At 52.4% G+C, this 22,919-nt stretch overlaps 1 protein-coding gene across 2 annotated transcripts; it reads left to right on the top strand.

Moving 5' to 3' along the window:
* The first annotated feature begins 479 nt into the window (after nt 1–479).
* On the top strand, nt 480–21,980 carry LBR (lamin B receptor). Of its 2 annotated transcripts, none has more exons than XM_025877459.2 (14): nt 480–605; nt 4,560–4,738; nt 6,514–6,717; nt 9,270–9,353; nt 9,595–9,787; nt 10,798–10,994; nt 12,005–12,059; nt 14,537–14,728; nt 15,273–15,376; nt 16,257–16,382; nt 18,820–18,988; nt 20,266–20,346; nt 20,438–20,560; nt 20,904–21,980. In XM_025877459.2, exons 2-14 carry the CDS (start codon nt 4,574–4,576, stop codon nt 21,062–21,064), a joined length of 1,854 nt encoding a protein of 617 aa, XP_025733244.1. In that variant the 5' UTR covers nt 480–605; nt 4,560–4,573; the 3' UTR covers nt 21,065–21,980. The 2 variants fall into 2 exon arrangements, with proteins under 2 accessions (XP_025733244.1, XP_025733246.1); XM_025877461.2 differs by lacking the exon at nt 480–605 and adding an exon at nt 1,567–1,894.
* The last annotated feature ends 939 nt before the right edge of the window (nt 21,981–22,919 follow it).

Here is a 22,919-nt window from a genome sequence, read left to right as displayed (position 1 = left end):
GCCCCCGCCCGCGGCCCAGGCCCGGTCCCGCCGCCTTCAGGACAGAGGAGCCAGGTGCCCAGGCGCGGTTGGGAGAGCTCGGCCAGCGTCTTCGCAGGAAGCACCTGCGGCCCCGGACAGTTGGTCCGGACTCATCACCGCGCGAACCGAGCCTTTGCAGCTTTCTATTATCTCTTTGGCCAGGCCAGCGGTGGTCCGAAGTGCGCGGCGCCTCGCCGAGCGGGCCCGGGAGCGCAGGGGCGGGACGAGGGCGCGGCGCCTGGGCGGCCGCGATAACGCAACCGCGGGGCTGACCGTGCGGCACCGCCCCGCCGCCCAGCCGCCCCGCCGCCCCGCGGACCGGCCGGGCGGGGCGGACGCGCCATGCGCACGACCAATCGGCGTCGCCGGGGACGATTCAAAAGGCCGAGGGACCAATGGGAGCCCCGGGCGGCCTCGATGGGGGGGCGGGGCGGGGGCGGGGGCGGGGCGCGGCGCGCGCTCGAGCGCGGGGGCGCGGGCGCGGACGCGGGCGCGACGGGCGGCGTCGTGCGCGCGGAGCCGCCGCCGGGTGTTGCTCGGCGACTGTCCGGGAGCCGTTCGCGTCCCGCCGGAGCCCGGCGCAGGTGAGCGTCCCCGTGCCCGCCGCCCGGCGCGGCGCGGCCTCCGGGGGGCGGGGGAGCCGGGGACGCGCGGCCTCGGCTGCCTCTGCAGGGGGTCGGCCGGGCCGCGGCGGAAGTGTAGCCGAGGTGGAAATCGCCGGCGCCTCCCTCCATTTTGGGCGCGCGGCGGCGGTGTCGGCCGGGAGGGCGGCGGTGGGGGGACTCGGGCCCCTGCGTGCGGCCGCGGCGGGGACGGGGATGCGGGGGGACGCGGGATGCGTTGACGGGGACGCGGGGAGCGGGGATGCGGGGATGCGGAGTGCCGGCGGGCGGGACGGGGGGCTCGGGGGGACGCGGGGAGGGGATGCGCTGACGGGGACAGGGCGCGGCTGCCGTCCGCCCTCGCTGTCACCGGGCCCCGGGCTCCCACGCTCTGAAAGCGGATGGTGAAGCGGGCTGTGCCCGCTCGAGCCTGTGTTTTCACCATTTTAAGACTTTTAAAAATGTTCTCGTCGTGACACCGGCCCGCGGCCTCAAGGGGCACTTCTAAGGGCTGGGCGCGGAGGGCCTGGCCCGGGAGGACTGCTCCCAACGGCGGGGCGCTCCGGGACCCCCCCCCCCGGCCGCGCGAGGGCCCCCGAGGCCGCGCTCACCTGCAGCACCTGCCGCACCAGCCCCGCGCCGCGTGCACGCGTGTGCCGGTGCCCGCCCCTCGTGGCCGCAGCTGTGGCGGGGAGGCCGGGCGCTGCGGGGCCGGAGCGGGGCCCGGTGTGGACCGAGCACCCGCAGCTCGAGCTGGCGTGCGGGAGCTGTCTGCGGAGGAGGGCCAAGAGCGAGCCGCAGGGAGTGGACCTTACCTTGGCGCCTCGGGATTACTCAGGCGGTCGGGCGGTCCGCCCGGGCCGGCCTGGGCGGTGCTGCTTCCGCGGCATCCTGCGGCATCCTGCCGCCGGGGCGGGGCGGGGGGCAAGGCCGGGCGTCTGCAGAGCTGGCCTCAGGCCCTGGGCCCAGGTGTGCAAGGGGAGCGGTCCGGCTTCCTTTGAGCTTCCCTTTCTCTGCCGTATCTGGACTGGTTTGGAAAAGTGAGGGAAAGATGATCAAAGGCACTTGGAACACCGTGCTCTCTGATGGGCAGCATTCTGTGGTGTTGATAAAGAGTAACACAGCGGAGCCCAAATGTGTGAGGATCCCAGTACTGACAGCAAGTTAGCAGGCAGGTGGCCTCAGAGGAAGAGGCGTGCTGGTATTCAGTAAACAAGCTTTTCCTTTCCACCCTCAGGGAGGCCTTTCCGTGTGGGGCAGGACGTCATCCGGTGGGTGCCTGTGGCAGTGGGGCCCGTGTGCCCCATCCCGGCCCATTCGCTCCCGCGGGAGATTCTGTTGGAGGGTGGCCGCGGTCACAAGTGTGGGAGGAGCTTGGGCAGAGTGGAGGGGAGCCTAATGCTGTGCTTTCATCTTCTGGAACATTTGTGGGTACCACAGCGGTCTCCTCAGGAGAGGCCGGCTTGGGCTTTCTTCCTCAGTCGCCGTGCGAAGCAGCGCTATGAAGTCCCGATGCTCAGTTGTCTTTTTTTAAAAATTAAGCTTAGCTTTATCTGATGTCATTTGCAGATATCTTCTCCCATTCTGTCGGTTGTCTTTTGGTTTTGTGGACTGTTTCTTTTGCTGTGCAAAAGCTTTTTATCTTGATGAAATCCCAATAGTTCATTTTTGCCCTTGCTTCCCTTGCCTTCGGCGATGTTTCTAGGAAAAAGGTGCTGCGGCTGAGGTCGAAGAGGTGGCTGCCTGTGTTCTCCTTTAGGATTTGGATGGACTCCTGCCTCACATTGAGGTCTTTGAACCATTTGGAGTCTATTTTTGTGTGTGGTGTAAGGAAATGGTCCCGTTTCATTCTTCTGCATGTGGCTGTCCAAAAAAAAAAAGCTTAGTGACCTAACAGATATCCACCACGTATTTTAATTTATGTAACCCAAAACATTTAATTGGGTAACAGAAAGATGGCAGTAAGCAAATGTTCAGCAAGGTGCAGTATCTGCTCCAGGGGCTTTTTAAAAAATCATTTTTTCCAGTCTTTGAAGAGTTGTTGTTTGAAACTTGATGGCATCTTCGTGTAGCAAGATACAGTGGTCTTCTTTCAAACCTGGTTGACCAGCCTCAGAGCATCGGTACCAGTAACAGTGGTCTGATTTTAGGGGGTATCGGGAGAAGGAGGGGCACGAGAGAAGAGAGAAGAGTGGCAGATTTCCTTCCTCTTAGTATTTGGAGGCTTTTGCACCTGAATGTTGAAACGGGCAAGGTTTGCTGTTGTCACCTTCCTTTTTGTCCCCCTCCTCCATGGCTCCAGGGGTCCACTGCCCCCTGCTTGCCAAGTGCCCCTCAGGTGCCGCCTCAGCCAGGTGTGACTTCACCCTGAAGCTTCTGGCTCCTCTCCCCCTTGTCCTAGCCCACACTCCTTCATCAGCCCGCGATGCTATCTCAGGTGGGCGCGGGCAGAGAGCGCCCTCTCCGCTCACATGTGATGGGCTGACACCCTCTAAGCACTGGATAAGTGGCTGGGTTTGCTTTCATCTCCCAGCCCAGCTCCTATCTTTCTAAACAAGTGAAGTTTGTGAAGTCATTTCTCAGGCAGTTAACAGTGAAGAAATGTGCTTATGAAAGGTCTCCCCTCGGAGGGGTGAGGTAATGCCGCTTTGTCTTTTCCTAACTCCAGAGGGCTGCTGGGCTGCCCACATGGCGTTGTACAATTGGGTCTTGACGGCAGCGGGGTGAGGAGGCATGCTTACGGGCCCGGACCATCTAGCAGGTGGCCGGAGCAAGGTGATTTGGGGAGCATTTCTCTTCTTAGACGAGGCCCCCAGCTTGTTGAGCAGCTCTAGTGCAGAAGGCGGGAGGCGCCCGGTTTTGTCACGTGGCAGTGGGACTCTGCCACTCGGTGGACGGGGAAAGCTTGCTGCCTGAGAGCTGGAAGCACCCAGCACCAGTCGATAATTGAAGAAGGGGGGCCAGCAGGCCTCCCGTAAGCGGTCATTCCTGCGGGCTGCGTGTGGTTTCTTGGAGTGCCGTTGAAGCGCGGCTCTGGGGCCGTGTGGGAAAGAACGCTGTAACTGAGGGTGGATGCCTGCTGCGGGCCTGAGGGCCGCGAGGACGAAGGCCCACGTGTGGTTGGCGGGCTTGCCTGGTGTGCATTTGGGATTTTAGCTTTAAGACTTGAAAACTTGATGAAAGCACCCCAAATTTGCTATTTGTATGGGTTTGGAATTATTTTTCTCCTTGTTGGTGGGTCATAGTAATGTAAATTATACATCCTTGATTTTCCCAGATGACTGTTTCTTAGAGTTTGTTTTTAAAAGAGGTAATGTGTTAAAAATTAAATACGTTTTTAAAGCCTTTGTAAGACTATATGCAAATTTACCTGTCTTTCTAAAGTGAGCTCTACACCCAGTGTGGGGCTTGAACTCCTGACCCAGAGACGAAGAGTCACGTGCTGTACTGGCCGAGCCAGCCAGGTGCCCCTTGTGTGGATTTATAAATCAGGAAGTGGGTCCTTTGTGACTGCCTTGTTGAATAGCAAGAAATCTGGTCACTCGGGTGATAGCATTTTGCAGAGTGCAAACCACTTGGTGCCTTTCTGTCCTGCTGCATCTTCGTGTCACCGGCAGGTACCACAGTGGTGAGATCATCCTGGGTAAAGTGACTGCAGATGAGATATGCCCTAGCAGAAAGAACAGCCTCTGTGCGTCCCTACTCTGCCATTTCCTGCTATTTTTATGTCCTTGGAAAAACTGGTTAACATCTTTATACTTTGTTTTCACTTTTGGACTAAGGGGTTGGATATTCCCCCTCCCCCCACCCCCCCAAAGGCCTTTCTGGTCCTAAAATCTCTGCCAGTTAAACACTTTGGAAAGTTGTATTTTAGTGTTCAGTCTCTGAAAAAAGACACATGCAATGACTCCTTGCTTTTTCTTTTAAACTGTTTAGGCTGATTTTTCAAAATGCCCAGTAGGAAATTCGCTGACGGGGAGGTGGTAAGAGGTCGGTGGCCTGGAAGTTCGCTTTACTATGAAGTCGAAATTCTGAGTCATGATAGCGACTCCCAGCTCTACACCGTCAAGTACAAAGATGGCACTGAACTTGAACTGAAGGAGAATGATATCAAGGTAAGTGCTCCTTTGCTTTGCCAGAGTCTGTTTATAGGCAGGGAAATAGCTAGTGGTGTGTTTCTAGGTGTAGAGTGGTCAGTTCTGGCTCTGTGGAGTGGTGGGGCCGCACTTCGGCTTTGGGGTGGGGAGGCACGTGTACAGCACGGTGTCCTGGTTCCCGAGGCTCCCAGTTCTGGGAGAAGACCTCCTTCTGTGATCATGTCCCTGATGTCATGCCTTCGGGGAGGGAAGTTTGGTGGGTGGTGCTGGGTCTCAGGGAGGGCTTGCAGAGGACATGCGGGTGGGTGCTGAGGCCAAATGGGGAAAACTCGGGGGATGGAGGTTCACGGCTCTGGCCAGAGGCTTGGCAGGGGGGTGGCAGACAGGGAGGGCCAAGTGCGCAGTGGGCACGGGCCAGCCGAGGGTTAACGGGAGCAGAACCAGAGAGGTTTGGGCTTCGTCCTGACCACTGAGGATTTCATCAGGAGAATGACATTAACCAGAGGTAGGTCTGGCCCAGGGCTTCTCAGCCTCTGTGGTGGGGGCCCGGGCTTTAAATGATCTGGGCCATGGTGTAGAAGTGCTTACGTAAAATACCATAAATGACTTACTAGACACTTGGAAGAAATGCACGCAGTAAAAGCCCTAACTTTGTAGTGTTAGATTCAACAGGCGTAAAATTGCTATGTCGAAATGCTGTGAGGATTTCTACATGTCTAGTCTCAATTTCATTTTTTTTTTTTACAATTCTTTTTTATTTATTTATTTTTTAAGATTTTTATTTATTCATGAGAGAGAGAGAGAGAGAGGCAGAGGGAGAAGCAGGCTCCCAAGGAGCAGGGAGCCCGATGTGGGACTCGATCCCAGGACGCTGGGATCATGACCTGAGCCGAAGGCAGACGCTTAATCATCTGAGCCACCCAGGTGCCCCTCAATTTCATTTTTTGTTGTAGATCAGTAAGAAACAGTTCTTGAACCCATAGCCTCTGAACCACAGTTTAAGTACTCTCGCCTGAGGTTGGCAAAGCTTTTGAACAAAGGGGCAGATAGTGAATATTGTAGGCGTTATGGGCCATACGGTTTCTGCAGTGCGAGGGCAGCTCAAGGCAGTCTGGAAGTGAGTGGACATGGCTGTGTTCCAATAAAACTTTATTTATGGACACTGAAATGAGAATTTCAAGTAATTCCCATGTGTCAAAAATTTTCATGTTTCTTTTGTTTTTGTTTGCAATCATTTACAAAATGTAAAGCCATTCTCAGCTCCTGGGCCACACAGAATCAGGTGGGAGAGAAGAGGGCAGAGCGAGATGTTGCTCATAAGTAACCCAGCCTTGTGCCCCGCTTTCCAGATGTTGAGAGCGCACCTGCGGGACTCAGTTTCTTGTTACTGTATGTGGTTCGCTTGTCCCCTCATCTTGGTTTGACTTGGTGTCTGGCAGCTGCTCTTGGGGGTGCTGTTGGCAAAGTGCACGGCTAGTTGGCTCGGACGCACCCATTCTGGGGCGGTACCTTCTGAGAAGAGTCAGGAGTGGAAGGGCCGCACGTGTCCTGTGGGAGGTGGGCCACTGCTGCAGCGTCCGGTTGGCCTGGTGGGGCGGGCCCCCGGCTGCCCTGGTGCCCGGGGAGGTCGCCGAGCCCCCGGCTGCCCCGATGCCCAGGGAGGTCACCAAGCCCCCGGCTGCCCCAATGCCCGGGGAGGTCGCCGAGTCGATGGTACCGGGCACGCCTTGGCCCCCACTTCTCGTTCAGGTCCGTGTCGTGCTAAAGCTCTGTGTCTTCTTGTCCCCCTCTAGCCTTTAACTTCCTTTAGACAAAGGAAAAGTGGCTCAACTTCCAGTTCTCCCTCCAGACGCCGAGGGAGTAGGTCAAGGTCGCGCTCCCGATCCCCCGGTCGACCACCTAGAAGTTCCCGCCGATCTGCCTCTGCTTCGCACCCGGCTGACATCAAGGAAATGAGGAAGGAAGTACTGGAAGTGAAGCTGACTCCGCTGGTGTTGGTGAGTGTGTTGGGGCTCGCAGGAGGCCCTTACCCTGGTCCGGGGCTCGGTCAAACCACCTTCCCCTTCGTGGGCATGTTTACTCAGACCGTAGTGAGTCATAGTGAAGGGTCAGGGAAGCATCGCATCGGAGGTGCTGACTTTGGAAGGTTACGGAAACCAATGGAAGAATAGGAAGTATAATATTTTTAAATGCCAGTGAAAAAGAATGCCAAGTTACAAGAGTGCTGTTTAATATCATGGCTTTAAAAAAGGCAGTGTTTAAATTTCATATAGATGTAGATTGTAGGTTGAACTGAAAAAGTTTTATAGTTTATAGAAGTTCAAGTATAAAATAAGGAAACATAACTGTGTTACAAAAACACACCCTTGGTTTCTTGGCATCATTATACTTGATCACTTGCCCTATTCCAAGATGATAACTTTAATGGAATTACTTCCTGAGTTGAAGCTTGGAAAGGTCGGTGGCCAGAACCTGTAGGCCCGTGTACAAGGATATCTTAGGTGGTAGGCCACGTGGAAATGAGTTTGAAGAAAAAGAATTGAATGAAGGTGATCTTTTATTCTGTTCACTTATATTATCTCTTTACTGGATAAAATGCAGACAGATTTTTAATAATCCTAAAAAACTAGATTTAGGTACACACTGTTTTATAGTCAGATTTTTAAATTTTAAAATATTAGGAATAAACTGCACTATATTTTTGTACATCGTTTGCTGTATGGAACTGTTTGGCTGTACCGTAAGCTGTACAAATGTGATGTGATTGTTCACATCCGCTCCCTTATTAATGATAGGTATTTAGCTTTTTTCATGTCTAGTAAACAGATATTCTTATACAACATCTGATACTTCCTGAAGATCAGTGCTTAGTCAGAAGTGGAATGGCCAGCTTGGACGGTCGAGCAGATTCAAGGCTTGGGCGCACGTGGCCAGATTGCCTCAAGAAGGTTTCTGCCAATATCCGTAGTGTGTGAATGCCCATTTTCTCATTCTGAGAATTATAATAATAATTTTTTTGGTCGATTTGATTGCCAAAGACTGTCAGCTCACCGCTTTCCCTTGCCTTTGGTGATTGCTGGTGAGCTTGACCATTCCATCTGTTGGCGGCTCTGAGGCCCAGTCAGCGGACTCAGGTTAAGGAGCAGGTGCTTTGTACTGCTTTCTGTCACTTTTTCATTTTTAGCATCTGGTGCCCGTTCTGTGTTTACAGTGTGACCTTCTTGCAGTCCTGGTGACCCAAGAGCCACAGACTGGCTGTGTTCCTCCAGCAGAGCCCTGGGCCACTGTGTCTGCACCCTGGAATTGAGGATGCTGTGTGGCATGGGAAGGGCCCCACAGTGCTGCGTGTAGCTTTGATGGTCACGTGGCTGCCCGATCGTGACCTTTTGCAGTAACTCGCCTCCCTGTGTTCGCATCCTGTCACTTTGCAGTCAGCATGGTTTGGGGCTGGCCGACCAGCTGTGGCAGGGGGTCACAGGGTTGCTACAGATTATATGGCAGACGTTGGAAGCACGGAGAGTGTGGTATTTTTTTTTTTTTAAGATTTTATTTATTTATGTGACAGAGACATAGCGAGAGAGGGAACACAAGCAGGGGGAGTGGGGGAGGGAGAAGCAGGCTTCCCGCGGAGCAGGGGGCCGGACGCGGGGCTCGATCTCAGGGCCCCGGGATCACGTCCTGAGCCACAGGCAGAAGCTTAAAGACTGATCTCAGCCAGGCGCCCCGAGGGCATGGTTCTTCCGTAGCTCCATGTGCTGCTGAGTAGCTCGCTGGTGCCTTGGCAGATTTCAGTGTATGTGGACTGTTTTGCACCGCTCAGTTTGACTGCTCTGAGCTAGAACTTGACACTATCTCACACGGCCCTTTGCCGGTGGGCCTCCCCAGGACATTTTTAACTTGCTTTCCTCTTGGTTTATTAGTGTTCTCATTTGTCAGTGATGCAGAAAGGAGCAAAGTGACAGATTTCAGCCATGCATTGCCTGAAAAATCTTTTGCAAGCTCACACACTTCCCCGCTTCAGTCCGATGAGAAGTTCCCTCCACTGTCTGAAGAGTGTGAGGAGAGGGACACAGGCAGAGGGGGCTCAGGGCTCCATAGAAACCGGGCAGCAGGTCACTGGCGGCACTCCCTAAGTACCCACCATGTCTTAATTTCCCCTTGGTGGCTAATTTGGGGCAGTGAATGTCTCCCCTCCCCCCCTTTTAACCACTCAGTGAACTAATTGACCAATTTTTACTTTCTCTAACATTAGAGTATCTGCCATTGAACAATGACATTGTAGCACTCAGTCTAATTATGTTTAAAAGATGAAAGATCTCGTGTAGAGCTCTATACTGCAAAATCCAGTCTTTACAAGACTGGGAAATTCTAATCAATTTTATACCTTTTCCTTTCGAACAAAAGTATGCTGAAATCCCTTAGAATTGAAGCTGTGAGAATCTTTGGTTTGTTTTATTGCTTGATTTTGTAATAGGAAATTTCTGCCACCATGGTCTTTTTAATAAGGTACGATTCTTATGTTTACAATGGTTTGTATTCCTCACCTTAGAAGCCGTTTGGGAATAGCATCAGCAGATACAACGGGGAGCCTGAGCGCACAGAGAGGGATGGCCTGCCTCACAGAAACACTGAGGTATTATGGGGCGCCCTTTTTGTCTCTGGCACTTGTCTTTTTTGTAAATGTGACTGTCCCTCAAGAGTTGCACTGAACACCATAGTGTTCTCTTACGATCTAAGATTGTGTCCTTAAATCAAGACTGAATTTAATTTAACAGATTATTATATTATTATATTAAGATGCTGAATCAGTTAATGTGGTAGCATCAATGATAATTATTGACCGTAAACATTTCTATTTTCTATTTTTTAATTAGGAAAAATTCCATTTGTCGGAAGAAAGTAGTTACATATCTACACAGTATGGCCTTTGGCCAAGAAGAGAGATCAAATTAAAAGACACAGATTCTAAAGAAGAAAACATTGTTGCAACAAAAGGGTCTACATTATTGAAAACCTCTGAAGGGCCAGCCACGCAGACCAAGGGCCTGGAGTTTGGTGGAGTCCCTGGTAGGCGGCAGCGCCGGGCTTAGTGTGGGGAGGGCGGTGGCGGGAAGGAAAGGCCGTCCTCTGAAGGAGTGTGAAGCAGGTCGGGCCTGAGCCGGGTGGGAGCCTGGGGAGGAGCCTTCCAGGCAGAAAGTCCTGCCGTGGGAGCAGTTTTGAGGATCGTCCTAGAGTGGAGAGGGTTGCCGGTGTGGCTACACTTAAAACTTCCAGCAATCTGTTAGTAGGTTTCGAACAAAGAAATGCAGAAGGTAAAGGGAAGGTTGGTGTGGGAGGTGTATGCGGAGGACGGTGAACAATTAGGGACGGGAAAACGGACTACTGAGGCCCGAGGGGGCGGAGCCCGAGCGCAGCCATGCCTGTGGGCGGAGGCCATGTCCACGGAATGGGGTCAGGTTATCTGCCAGACCTGCCCGACAGGTTGGCTGTGAGCATCCAAGATCTGAAGTGTTCAAAGGCTTAGTGTTCTGAAGTGGGTAGTAATTTGAAAGTGATGAAATTTCATGTACAAGAAAATACTAGTAAAAGAAAAATACCCCTGGCTTAATTGCCTTGTGTTTTGTAAGTTGTAACTGGGCTGGTCAGGTGGCAAGAGGTGGTGTCCAGCATCACTGTGTTTGCATGCGCACTCTGTGAACCGGATCCCGTCCTAATTGCTAGAAACTTAGGGATAGTTTGTTCGCTTTTTTACGATTAGGCTGATAAGTTTTAGATGTTCCGATCTCTGGTTTGCTGGAATCTCCACGTCTGCTGCCGTGGTGTTGGATTTTAAATGTATTAGAGCCTGGTCTGTGAGGCTGAGTTCAGCTGTCCGGTGCTGGACCTCAGCTGATTTGCTGTCTCCGGGCCCACAGGCGCTCGCCCACTGGCCAGACGGGTAGAGGTGAGGGGCTGGTGATGGCACCTTAGCAGTTGGTCAGATGGTTAGCCAGCCTTCGGCTCTGCCTTGAACAAGTGAGAGCACTAGATAAACCGGACTGAAATTTGAGGCTTGAATGGTCACTGATCGTTTGCAGGTGTGCTTCTCATCATGCTTGGCCTGCCCGCCTTCCTCTTCCTCTTGCTGTTGATGTGTGAACAGGAAGAGCCCAGTCTTCTGAATTTCCCGCCTCCTTTGCCAGCTTTGTCTGATTTGTGGGAAACCAGAATGTTTGGGGTCTACCTCCTCTGGTTTTTGCTTCAGGCTCTGTTCTACTTACTGCCAGTCGGGAAGGTAAGTTTCCATTGTGAGGGCACAATGTCTTGCCACCCCCCCCCCCAGTCAGGCATTTTTAGGGTAAAGCTCTACAGTAAAAACACACATTGAGATTAACTTAGATAAGCCTACTTCAAACTAGATGACTTTCAATAAGAAATGCAGTTTCTATGGTGAAAGATTTTACAGATATACACGTACGTGTCTATTTCCATGCATTTACAGACTACGGCCCAGCACTGTTGTTAGATAAGGATCCTACAGGGGTCATTGGAAATTAGCATGCGGGGTTCTGCTAAGGCTGTGATCTCCACTAGGCCTCACCTTTCTCCTGGGTCCCCTTTCGTAGCCAGTGAAAGGGAAGAGGAGTCTGGCCCAAGACAGATGACACCGTGTTAGTGCTTCCTATCTCCTATGAATTGCAGCATTTCTGAATAGTCCTTTTGGGGGGTAGGATGTGGCTGCCATTGGGCAGGTGGACTTTTTATTTTCACTCATCCCGACGGAGCTGTGTGTTTCTTGAGAGAGAGTGTGTGTGTGTGTGTGTGTGTGTGTGTGTGTGTGTGTGTGTGTGTGGTGGGGGTGGACTGCAGATGAACAGACGAGTGCCCCTGACCCGGAAGTGCTGACCGCCTCCTGGAGACGGAGAATCCACGGAACGGCTGAGTGAGCGTGCGCGTGTGTGTGTTATGTAATGAGAAGAGCACGGGAGTCTGTGGGATGAGTCCGCACGCGGCAGGTGGGCCAGGGTAGCCGGGCTCAGTGTGGGGTCGACGGGCTTGTGCTCTGTCCCTGCAGACGTGGGAGCTGGAGGCGGACAAGGTGGTGGCGGTTTCCAGGCAGGGGCGGTCGGGCAGCCTTGGCCGAGCAGTTTCTCCGAGGGGTCTGTGTGCACCAGCCTGTCAGCGTTCACTACCTGTCACTGCCTGTGCTACAGAAAGATGTCGAAGTTTAAAATGTAGAGGTTGCTAGAGTGTTGGGCTTTTTAAAGCTTTAAACTAAAAAGACCTTTTTTTTTTTCTGTTAAGGTTGTGGAAGGCATGCCTCTTACTGATGGAAGAAGACTCAAGTATAGATTGAATGGTGATTTTTTTTCTTTTTCCTTAAGCTTGAGTCTGATGATCGCCCAGAGCCCATGAGTGCTGTGCTCCTGCACATGTCCGAGCCACTGGCCGCTGGTGGGACTAGCGCGCATTCTTGCCTGTGGGCTCCACGGCTAATCGATCGGACTTGTCTGTGTATTTTATCACCGGGGCCCCGGGCACGGCCAGGCCCAGAAGTCCCATGCTGCTCCGGGAGCCACGGCCACGGGCCTCTGGGTGTCTCTGGGCTGCATCTGCAGTCTCCTGCTGGGACACTGTGCCCCCGAGTGTCTGGTGGCATCCCTGTCACCGCTCTGCTCAGGGACGCCCTCGGGTCACTTTCTCTCCTTTTTTATATTTTATCTTTTAATTATTATTTTTAAAAGATTTTATTAATTAGAGTGAGAGTGAGCGAGAGCATGAGTTGGCGGGTGGGAGCAGAGGGAGAGGTAGAAGCCGGCTCCCCATTGTGCAGGGAGCCCAGTGATATGGAGATTCGATCCTGGGACCCTGGGATCATGACCTGAGCCAAAGGCAGACGCCTCACCAACTGAGCCACCCAGGCGCCCCCTGTTTTAGTTCTTATTTTTATCTTAATTCCAGTATAGTGAACATAGCGTCATGTGAGTTTCAGGTGAACAATGTAGTGATCCCACACTTCGTCCGTCAGCTGGTGCTCATTCCTTCTGTCCTTTCTCCTGTTTGTTTTCCTCTGTAGCGGCTGTGACAACCAGGGGCTGGGGGACTTGGTTGTGTTCCCCTGGGCCCCTTGGTGCCGGGAGGGTGACTGGCCTTCAGGAGGTGCTCTCTGACTCTGAGCAGCGGGGTGGGAGGTGGGAGGGCCCCCGCGGTGGGTGCACTGCGTCGGAGGATGCGCACGAAGACCGGATGCCGTGCAGCTGACGTGCTCTCAGGAGCTCTGTGCACCGTGTGGTTGTCCCTCAGCAACAAGAGTGAGTAGACGCCCTGGGGAGGAATTCCATCGTAAGTTTTCATTCTTGGCCCTGTGAATCCTATTCCCGGTTACCTTTCTCACTTTGCGTACTTCTTCCTGTGACTTGTCAGTGCCTGCTCTGTCTGGAATCATTCTGCTGGGTTCTAGAAGGGCAGGCAGAGATACTTGAGGTGTGTAGAACGTGGAGCCGCGCTCGGTGCCTGAACCGTGTGCGCACTGCAGCAGGGCCCAGTCTGGGGAGAGGTGGGCGGGGGCTTATTGTTGCCTTCGGGCCTGTTGACCCTTGTGTTCGTGGGGCTCCCTGGGCACTCATTTCCTTCTTCTTGAGGCGGTCATGTTTTCAGTCCCTTCGGACTGCACGCGGCGCCTGGGTGGCGGCTGGATCAGCTGCTCCACCCTTCTCTCTCCGGCTTCCCCATCTGGTGGCCGGGTTCCAGCCTTAGATTTCTCGGCGTGAGATTTCAGCCCCGTAAAGCCGAGGAGCGCCCCAGACACTCCGAATGATGATTTGCAGTGCACACGGGCTACAGGGCAGGAAGCTGCTTTATCTGCTATCCTTGGCCTTTAATATTCATCAGTTTTATGAGAGTTAAATGAATGTTTTAGAAAGTTAAAGTTAAAATACCTAAAAGTTAGTCTTTGGACTAAACCTGGTATGTGGAGGATGTGGACTTAAATAATAAACCGCGGTGACCATTTTGCTTTACAAGACCTGTGATTTTAGAATTCGTAGGTAAATAACGGCTACCTCTACTCTGTGTTTGGTGGTTTGTCCAAATGTAACTTGCTGACCGAATCAGAATACTGCTCTTGTAGGCACTTAGCTCCTGGAAGCAAAAGCTGTTTCTTTAGCTCAGAGACAAGGCAGGCGGTCCTCAGAGCCTGCCGCTCGGGTAGTGAGCCGAGCAGGGCCAGCTGGGCCAGGGTTCCCTGGGGGCCTCTCCTCTCCTCTGAGGGCAGGGTCCTGAGATCTGTATTCTAGGGGGAGAATATAACTGGGATCTTCTGAAACCATTATCAATCAGGTATTTTCAAGTAAAAACACAATTTTTTTTAAGATTTATTTTTAAAAGATTTATTTATTTTAAAGAGAGAGTTGGGGGGAGGAGCAGAGGGAGAGGGAGAGTGAGAGCCTTGAGCAGACGCCCTGCGGAGCAGGGAGCCCGATGTGGGGCTCGAGCCCAGGACCCCGGGATCATGACCTGAGCCGAAGGCAGACGCTTAATGACTGAGCCACCCAAGCACCCCCTTCTCACCTTTTTAATAGTGAATTTCTGTGCACGTTCAGCTTTCTCTTAATTAGAAGCGCATAATGACTGTTCGTAGTGCACAAGAATAGTTTAAGTATGTTAGAATATGGGAAAAGCTGAGCGAGTGCTGGGCTCTCTCTGGAAGGTTACCTGCCGTGCGCGCCAAGCCCGAGTCCTGATGCTAGTGAGCCTGGTGAGTGGATGCTGTGCACTGTGTCACAATGTACATCTCGCGACGGCTGCATTAACGTTTCTGTGTTGCGCTGTTTTTAGGGTTCTACGCTCTCCTGCTGACGGCTGTGGCCGTCGGGGCAGCCATGTTCTGGGGTGTGCCGCTGCTCTTCGTGCACGAGCACTTCCTGCAGCTGGTGCTGGCTGCCTTCGCCTTCGCTGTGGCCCTCAGCGCCTACCTGGCCGTGCGTGCTGCGGGGGCGCCCCCGGCTGCCCTGGCCCCTGCCAGCTCCGGTGAGCAGCGCCCTGCTCCCCACCCCCGGTCACCGCTCTGGGCCCCCCGGGGAAGGAAGGAAGAGTGGCGTGGAGAAAACATGTTAAGGAAAATACATTTAAAGGGAAAACATATGTTCGATATTTCCTTCCTCCTTTCCTAGTCGATTCTCTTCCTTTTCCAGTCACGGGATGACAAGTAAGACCTTTGTTGTTGTGACTTAACGTATAGTCACCAATGTTTTATTAACATCAGCATCACAGTTTAGGATGATTTTTTCCTTTGGTCTCAAGTAGTACACATCCTTAAAAAGACGAAGCCAAGTCACGGAGATCACTAAAAAACCTCTGGTTCCCTTAAAATCACGGACTCTGGCCCTCGAGCCTCGCTGCTTCCAGACGGGTCCTCCCGGCCGTCCTCACGGCGTCCTCCCTGGCGCACCCGCCTGCGCTGCCCCCTGCCACACCTGGATGGGCTGGCCTGGGACCCCAGATGGCAGACAGCAGTGCTCTTTGTAAGCCTCCCAATTGCCGTACTGTTTGTGTAAGAACTTTCTCCTTCCAGGAAATGCCATCTATGATTTCTTCATTGGCCGCGAACTTAATCCTCGGATTGGTACTTTTGATCTCAAATACTTTTGTGAATTGCGCCCCGGATTGATCGGATGGGTATGTCATCTTCTCTTTAAATTTCAGTTCTGGAGTACACAGTAGTCTTGCATTTAGAAAAAACTGTAGATCATTTCAAGGAAACTGTGGGTTTTTAGGAATAGTTTTATCTGTTTTTAGGAATAATTATAACTTTCCACAAATCTGTATTTGAAGTATTTTGTGCCTGCAGATAGACTCCACAGGGTTAAGATGCCCTTGTTACAGGCATGAAACATTAAGGGTTTGTTTTATTCTGATTATAGCAGGAATGCATAGTGTAGGTAAATTCACGTAAGAGAAAATGTATTCTTGTCGTCTTTAAAAAGAAAGCAAAACCAAGTTTGACCTAATTTTAGACCTGTCGGGGCGTTGCAAAAACAGAGTCAGGATTCCCTTCGGCACCTTGCTCGTCCCCTGCGTGAACATGGGGCACAGCCGTGGAGCCTCGGGGCCAGCGGATTACCCATTATCAGCTAATTCCACAGACCTGTTGAGTTTCCCCTCTTTTTTCCACTGTTAGCCTTTTTCTGTCCCAGGACCCTCACTGGACAGGCCTCCAGGGCACGTGGTTGTGACTCCGCTTTGTCTCCTGGAGTCTTTCCCTGGCTCGTGTGACCTGGCCACTTGCAGTGTGCTGGTCACATACCACGTAGGGGGCCCACTGTCTTGTCATGATTGGTGTGAGTGATGCATTTTTGACAAGTGTCCCACGGAGGTGACTGCGTGTCCTTCCCGGGCCGTCACACCTGGGTTCGTGGTGTTGGCGTCTCGGCCCTGCAGGTCGCTGCGTGGTCAGGTGGACGCTGTGGCTTTCCTGGCTGTGAGGTGACCGTCTCCCCTGTGGTGGCAAAGGGCCTGGGGAGACACTCTGAGATGGTGCTCACCCCTTTTCTTTTAGGTGGTTGTGAACTTGGTGATGCTTTTGGCTGAGATGAAGCTACAGCATCGAGCTGCTCCATCCTTGGCGATGATTTTGGTTAACAGTTTCCAGCTCTTGTACGTGGTGGATGCTCTCTGGAACGAGGTAATTCATTCTAGGAGGCCTTGAGAGTCGGGGCTTGGAGTGCGGGCAAGTGGCCTGCCTGACCACTGGGAGCCTCGGCCTCCCGCGCAGGGTTGGGGGTGCACCCCTCCCAGGCTGGTGAGGGCCGGGTGTGTGCGTCTCCGCGGCCCCTGGAGTGGACACAGTGAGCGCTAACGCATGGGAAGTGTGTGGGAATTTGCTGGTGCTTCTCTGTGTGTGTCAAGTGCCCCTTGGTGCGAAGTATTTGAGACCTGTGGGTGTGATGGATTCATAAATAAATCTCAGTTTCCTAATTACTGTATCCAATGAAAGATGGATAGATCATCATTGAATTAGGATAGTGCTTTGTGGATTATCAAGAGACGGCTAGTTTTACATACTGGGGGGTGGCGGTTATTGTTGGTGTTTGAAAATACAGATAGCTCTGGCCGGATGGATAGAAAGTCAGAAGTCCCGGTAATGGAGGAAACCGGTTTAAGTCAGGCCAGGTTCCTAACCCGAGGCTTTCCTTACGCTGAGAAGTGGTCAGTGTTTTCTGCTCCTTGGAGACTCTTCATCTCAACTGAAGAGATTCCCCTTGAAAATAATGTATTCCTCAGGCCTTTTTATACCCAGGTTATCAGTTTCCTGGTGTCTTTGTAATCTGTGCCTCCAGATTTCACGGTGAGTTTTCTCTCAGTTTTAAAAACAATTGGCAGCTGACGTGATCCTGTTGCAGGGCCAGTTCGCACGCCGGTCTGTTGGCGTCTGGAGTCGGAGGTGGCTCCCGTGGGCTGTGGGGTACGTGGCCAGGCCGGCCGCCGAGAGCACCATCAGAGTGACTTGGAAAGCCCGGTGCTTGTCTTCCAGTGATCTGCCTTGGCTTCGGGAGCGCTAGGGCCTCTGGCCTCAAGGAGCCTCAGCTACAAGCTCACGGCTCTTCATTGAGATCCCGCGGCCATGTGCTTTTGGAAGAAAACCCCCATCCCAGAAGCGTGCCTGGTCGTGTGGGCGTGGCCTCTTGCTGTCGGGTGACGAGTGGCCCCTCAGAGGCGGGTGGATGGTCGCCTAAGGCGGACGAGGCTTCCCTGTTGCTTCATCATCTCAGAGGCTTTTTTCACTTTCTTTCTGGTAGCTTGTTGGTGATTAGTAGTTCTTTCTAATTTCTCCTCCTCCCAGCTTTCTGACCCGCGGCGGTGGTCCCTGTTGACGTGGCTGGAAATTCACAGGTTCCGCACGTGTGGCCACGTCTGCTGTCGAATGTGGGGAAGGGGCGTGGGGGCGTGGTCGGGTGGAGGCCGTCCCTGTGTGTCGTCAGCCCTGCAGCCTTCGGGGCACAGCCGCCTTCAGTCTCTGGCTGCTGCTGGGCGCTGGGCGGAGGCTGAGCCACCGCCTCACTGGGTCGGGGTACCCGAAGGAACCGAGAAGAGTGATGAAACACAAGTGAGCGTTCCCCGGCCTCTCTGCGGGGCTGCCCCGGGGACCCCCTCCCTACGCCTGCTCCCGGCGGCGCTCGTCCCCCCATCCCTGTGGTCAGCGGTGCACCCAGGAATCACCCGGCGGGCTGAGAGCCTGTGCGCACAGCAGTGGGCACTCTGGAGAGCGGCTGACTCCCGTTGTCGTGTGCTGTGGCCTTTCTGGTGGAGAACATTCTTTGGAGGGACCGCTCTGTTTCTCTAACCTGGGCCAGTGATCCTTCCCCAGAGCACGCACTTGCCATTCTTCCGTGGTCTGGGAATCTCAGGGCCTCCTGAGTTCTGACCCCAGTGGCGGCTCTGTATCCGGAGTCCGGCCTGCATGTATCTGGACCCACAGAGGGCGCGTCCGCTTGTGTGGCCAGGCGGCCCACGTGGAAGGCAGATGTGAAAAGCCAGATAGCGATCGGAAGGTAGATGGGCACACGGGCAACAGGCGCAGAGGCAAGCTCTCGGGCAAACCTGGAGAACACTTACTGCAGAGCAGGCGAGCGGTGTGCTGGGGGGACGAGGTGACACACGGGGCCCCTGCCTTTCCTCCTGTGGCCCGGTGTGGAGAGTGGTGGGGGCCCGTTCGGGACACTCGCTTTAGCCTGCGAGCAGGTGTGGCTTTGAGCAGCACTTGGTCTGGTCGGGGGGGGTGGGGGGGATCAAGGAAGGTGGCTCGGGGGATGTGGGGGGTGGTGGCTGGGGAGCCGTAGGCTGAGGTCAGAGAAGGGTGCCCCGGGCAGAGGCAGGAGGCACAGTGGCCTTTCCGAGATGCGTTATTCCCACATTGTGGAGTGAGTGGGTATGGTGACCAGAGATGGAGGTGGCGGAGTGACCTGGTGGGGGACACGTGCCTGGGAACCAGACCCCCCCCCCCCGCAATAGCTCTGTATGAATTGGACTAGAAACCAGTACTTTACTTGTATACCTGAAACATAGAAGCTTTCATCCCCTGAAGGTCTTTAAAAATGGCTTGTCCGGCTCTTTCCTCGCAGGAAGCATTGTTGACGACCATGGACATCACCCATGATGGGTTTGGATTCATGCTGGCTTTTGGAGACTTAGTGTGGGTTCCCTTCATCTACAGCTTTCAAGCCTTTTATCTCGTCAGCCATCCCAATGAAGTGTCCTGGCCTATGGCCTCTCTAATTATTGCTCTGAAACGTGAGTACTGATTTCAGCCTCTGCATGTTCAGTACTGTGTACCGAGTCGCTCGTGCTCCGGCAGCTACACGTTCTGACACGCCCTTTTAAATGGCCGTAACTAGCTTAGGTTTGAAGTAGTTTGTGACGGGTGAGAAACAAAAAGATTCTTGCGCTTGCAGAGAGCACGGATGCTTCATCCTTCAGTGGTTTTTCCTTTGCAGGGCCTGCTTTTTCTGCTGGGCACCCCAGAAAGCAGGAAGGTTGGTCCTGCCGTGCTAGGCCCGCCTGCTGTCAGACATGTGTGAGGCCTGGCGCTCTAGCAGGGGACTTACAGCCCAAGGAAGGTTGTGTTGAAGGTGGAGAGAACGTCTCTGGGGAACATCAGTCAGTGTAGACTCACTGGAGGATAGGGTTTTTGATCTCAGTTGTGAGTGGGTGGGGAAGGGTTGGGGGGGTGGGGAGTGCAGCTTGGTGGGAGCCAAGGGGCATCATGGGTGGGTGTGGACTAGCGTCAGTGCAGCTCTTCTCCTAGGACACTGTTAAATGCCCGCACCCAAGGTCGGGTGGGAAAATCAGCAGGAGCTTCATATGATAATAGTGAGTTTTCCTACGCTAACTAGTATCCATGGCAGAAGAAATTCCAGACGTTGGTTAAGATTTAGTTTCATCATTGGTTTGGTTATCCATGCTCCCCATGCCCGGGCGCCACTCAGGGCAGTGTGCGCCTAGTTTACGGGTGAGCGCCCCGTGCCCAGCGCTTTGTGGAGGCCGGATGAGATGGTGGTTAACAGGTAGTGATATGTCAAGGCCGATGAGACATTTGAGGCCTGAAATAAACCAACCAGCTTGTAGGCTCTTTGGTGGGACTTGGCGGGTATTTCTGCGCAGGTCATCCTGGTACCAGGTCCAAGCTGCAGTTTGATTGATTTTGAGTCCTGCAGCGTCCGTGTTCTGGCCCGTAGGTGCTACGGCACCAGAGGACTTGCCCCGTGTTCTTGATTCTGCTGGACACCAGCCTTGATGGAATTACAGCCCGGACTGTAACCGGTTGTATTTGTGGATGTGACCATATTGATTGGATTTGCATTCCCCTGGTGGATGGTGAACTTTCAGGATCGTTCTCTTTTGACATACTGAGATTGAGTTAAGAACAGTTCAGAACCTCTCAGAGTATTCCTGTCCTTTGGAAACTTCCTCAGAGCATAGAAATCATTTCTAAGTGACATTACAAATGTTTTTAAATATTTGATTATATCGATATAAATTGTTAACGTGCAAGTTTTAAAAAATTACAGTTTGTGGATACGTAATCTTCCGATGTGCAAATTCTCAGAAAAATGCATTCCGGAAAAATCCCAGTGATCCAAAGCTTGCACGTAAGTATTGGTTTATATTTATGTTATCTCCAGCACAAAGATTTTGTGTGTCTATTTGTGTAGAGATCATTATAAATGTATTTTTATTTAGATTTAAAAACCATCCATACTTCAACCGGAAAAAATCTTCTAGTTTCTGGATGGTGGGGCTTCGTTCGTCACCCCAATTACTTGGGTGATCTCATCATGGCCCTGGCGTGGTCCCTCCCCTGTGGTGAGCACTGTCCAGGGGGGCCGTCGCGGGGCCCTGGGAAGGGGGATGGGCCGGGTGCTCCCCCACCTGCAGCTGCACCTGATCACTTGCTTTCTGAGCCGAGTCTGGGGGAGCAAAGTTAGCATGGATTCGAGGACTCGGTGTGGGAGGGCGTGGCTGTCCCTCTGCCCTGCAGAGCCTGTCCCGCAGATGCCACCTTCTGCCACGTGCCGGGGGTGGGGGGCTTCCCCGTCCCGGGAAAAAGGGAACAATCTCGCGTTCACTTGGGAGGACTGGGAGGAAAAGCAGGGAAGACAGTGTCGGGATCGTGAAGATACCTCATGCGTCCGCTGCCGCTCCGCAGGTTTTAAGCACATTCTGCCCTATTTCTACGTGATCTACTTTGCCTTGCTGCTGCTTCACCGCGAGGCGCGTGATGAGCGCCAGTGCCGGACGAAGTACGGCCGGGCCTGGGAGCAGTACCGCCGACGCGTGCCCTATCGCATCGTCCCCTACGTCTACTAGCCCTTCACTGGGGCCCGGATGGCGTCTTAACTTCTCTGGTCAGGACTGCGGGGCCGAGTGGCCTCTTCACCTTGCCACGTTTATTGTTATTAAATCACAACAATTAACAGAAGGAAACAGGTAAAGGTGTTAGAATTTGCTTTCTATAATGAGAAAGGATCCATTCTTAAAGAATACCATGGGTGTCTGGGTTTTGGTGACTTCAAATTGTGATTGTTTTTGTCGGTGGTGTTTCTTACATGAAACCAACTGTGACCTTCGAAGCACATTTATGTTTCGTTATATTCAGAGAAGAGAATTTTCATCCATTTCCTTTGGAATTAAATCATTTACTAGTTAAGTGATTTGAGCGTAGACCCTGGTCCTGCATTAACTGCATTCTGCGAAGAGCGGGGGGAGAGCTCGTTAGCAGCCACGGATGAAGGGGGAGTGTTAGGAGCAGTTCGCTTACCCTCAGCTTCTAGAACTGCATTTGAAAATGTAAATACATAGCTTTCATGTAATATATGGGGACATCAGATTTTTCTGTACAGTATTTTGAATGTGACATAGTCAGGAACTAAGTATCTTTTTAACAAAAACATTTGCAGTATTTTAAATTAAGTTTTATAAAGTAATACATGTCAATTAAAAATTGCAAAACAATTAGTATTCATTTAATGTTGTATAAAGATGCTGTTAAAACATAGGGTATTTTTCTTAATCCAAAGTTTGTGAATTTGGCTTTGCTACCTCAACCGCAGCCGTTCATTTGCCTTTATAAACTGTTGCCAATAGAAAAAAATAGAATATATATTTTTGCAGTAACATCACTATTTAAACATTTTTACACAGATTGGTGTTTGAAGACTTGCCATTTCAGGCTGATATTTTTGTATTTTTTTTTTTTAAATAAAGCTGTGGCTTTGCTACTGTTGAGGTCGCGCCGTTCATACTGTGTTTTGTCCTCCCTCAGAGTCACAGAACACTGCTCCCTGAAGGAGGCGTTCATCTAAAACAAAAGTTCAAAAGCACTTCCCTGCTGTAGTTTACTTCTTGTGTGTAGGGTAGCTGTGGTTATTAAATTCTAGTTGATGGAGTCTTATTATTAATTGTCCTAGAATGGAACAGTAGCAAATTCACTAAAATTTTGTGTTCAAAGTTAAATTGTTCTCACTATCTTAGAGGGGAATCTAATGAATATAGTGTGTATGTTTGGGTTTTTAAGGATGCATTTTACATACGAGACACTTGGGTGCACGCCCGTGCTGTACGGCCGTGGGGCAGTGGGGCCGGGCTCTGTCAGTGTGATCCTGACGTCGGTTTGCTCTTGAAACCTTGTTTTGGGGGAGTTGTCTGTGTTTTCTTCGTACTAATGGAAGCAGGCAGCTTTTTGATTCTGCTTTTCTCCGGTGTTGGAAAGCGCGTCCCCGCGTGCTCCGTGCTCGACTGACCAAGGAAGCTGTGGGGCAGGAAGGAGGACATTTCCTTCTCTCTCCAGGAATGAGAGAAGAGCCTTTGCCAGCATAGTGTTGCCGTTTCTGATCTCAGCTATAATTTGTTGTTCATTTTGTTTTTGACACATTTGACAAGTGTTTTATGATGAAGTTTTAAGTTGGAAATAAAGTTGGAAATAAAAAAGATGTTGTCCTTTGCACCTGAGAGGCTCTTTGCCCCACCTGTGACACAGGAGCCTGGAGGTGACCACCGCCACCCTCTTGGGCCGGGGCTGGGGGGCGTCCAAAAGGCGACCTGGGCCCACGGCTCTTTGGCATTGAGGCTTGCGGAAGAGCCATCTATTTCGTCCTTGTTTGAGAAAATAGAGAAACGATCCAAACCCTCATGGTCGGTCCTACTCTCCGAGCCTGTCTGAGCC

This window comes from Callorhinus ursinus, unplaced genomic scaffold, assembly GCF_003265705.2.
Source record: "Callorhinus ursinus isolate GAN/ISIS: 27379988/994484 unplaced genomic scaffold, GSC_fseal_2.0 scaffold13, whole genome shotgun sequence".
Lineage (NCBI taxonomy): Eukaryota > Metazoa > Chordata > Mammalia > Carnivora > Otariidae > Callorhinus > Callorhinus ursinus.
The sequence above is the reverse complement of the archived record's forward strand: the minus strand, read 5'-3'. Positions and strand labels throughout refer to the sequence as shown.

Bases quoted from the DNA above. Each gene is read 5' to 3' on its own strand.
- LBR (XM_025877459.2), top strand. From the start codon at position 4,574: ATGCCCAGTAGGAAATTCGCTGACGGGGAGGTGGTAAGAGGTCGGTGG. The intron at 4,739-6,513 runs GTAAGTGCTCCT...GTCCCCCTCTAG, and splicing joins TGAAGGAGAATGATATCAAG to CCTTTAACTTCCTTTAGACA. The intron at 20,347-20,437 runs GTAAGTATTGGT...ATTTTTATTTAG, and splicing joins CAGTGATCCAAAGCTTGCAC to ATTTAAAAACCATCCATACT.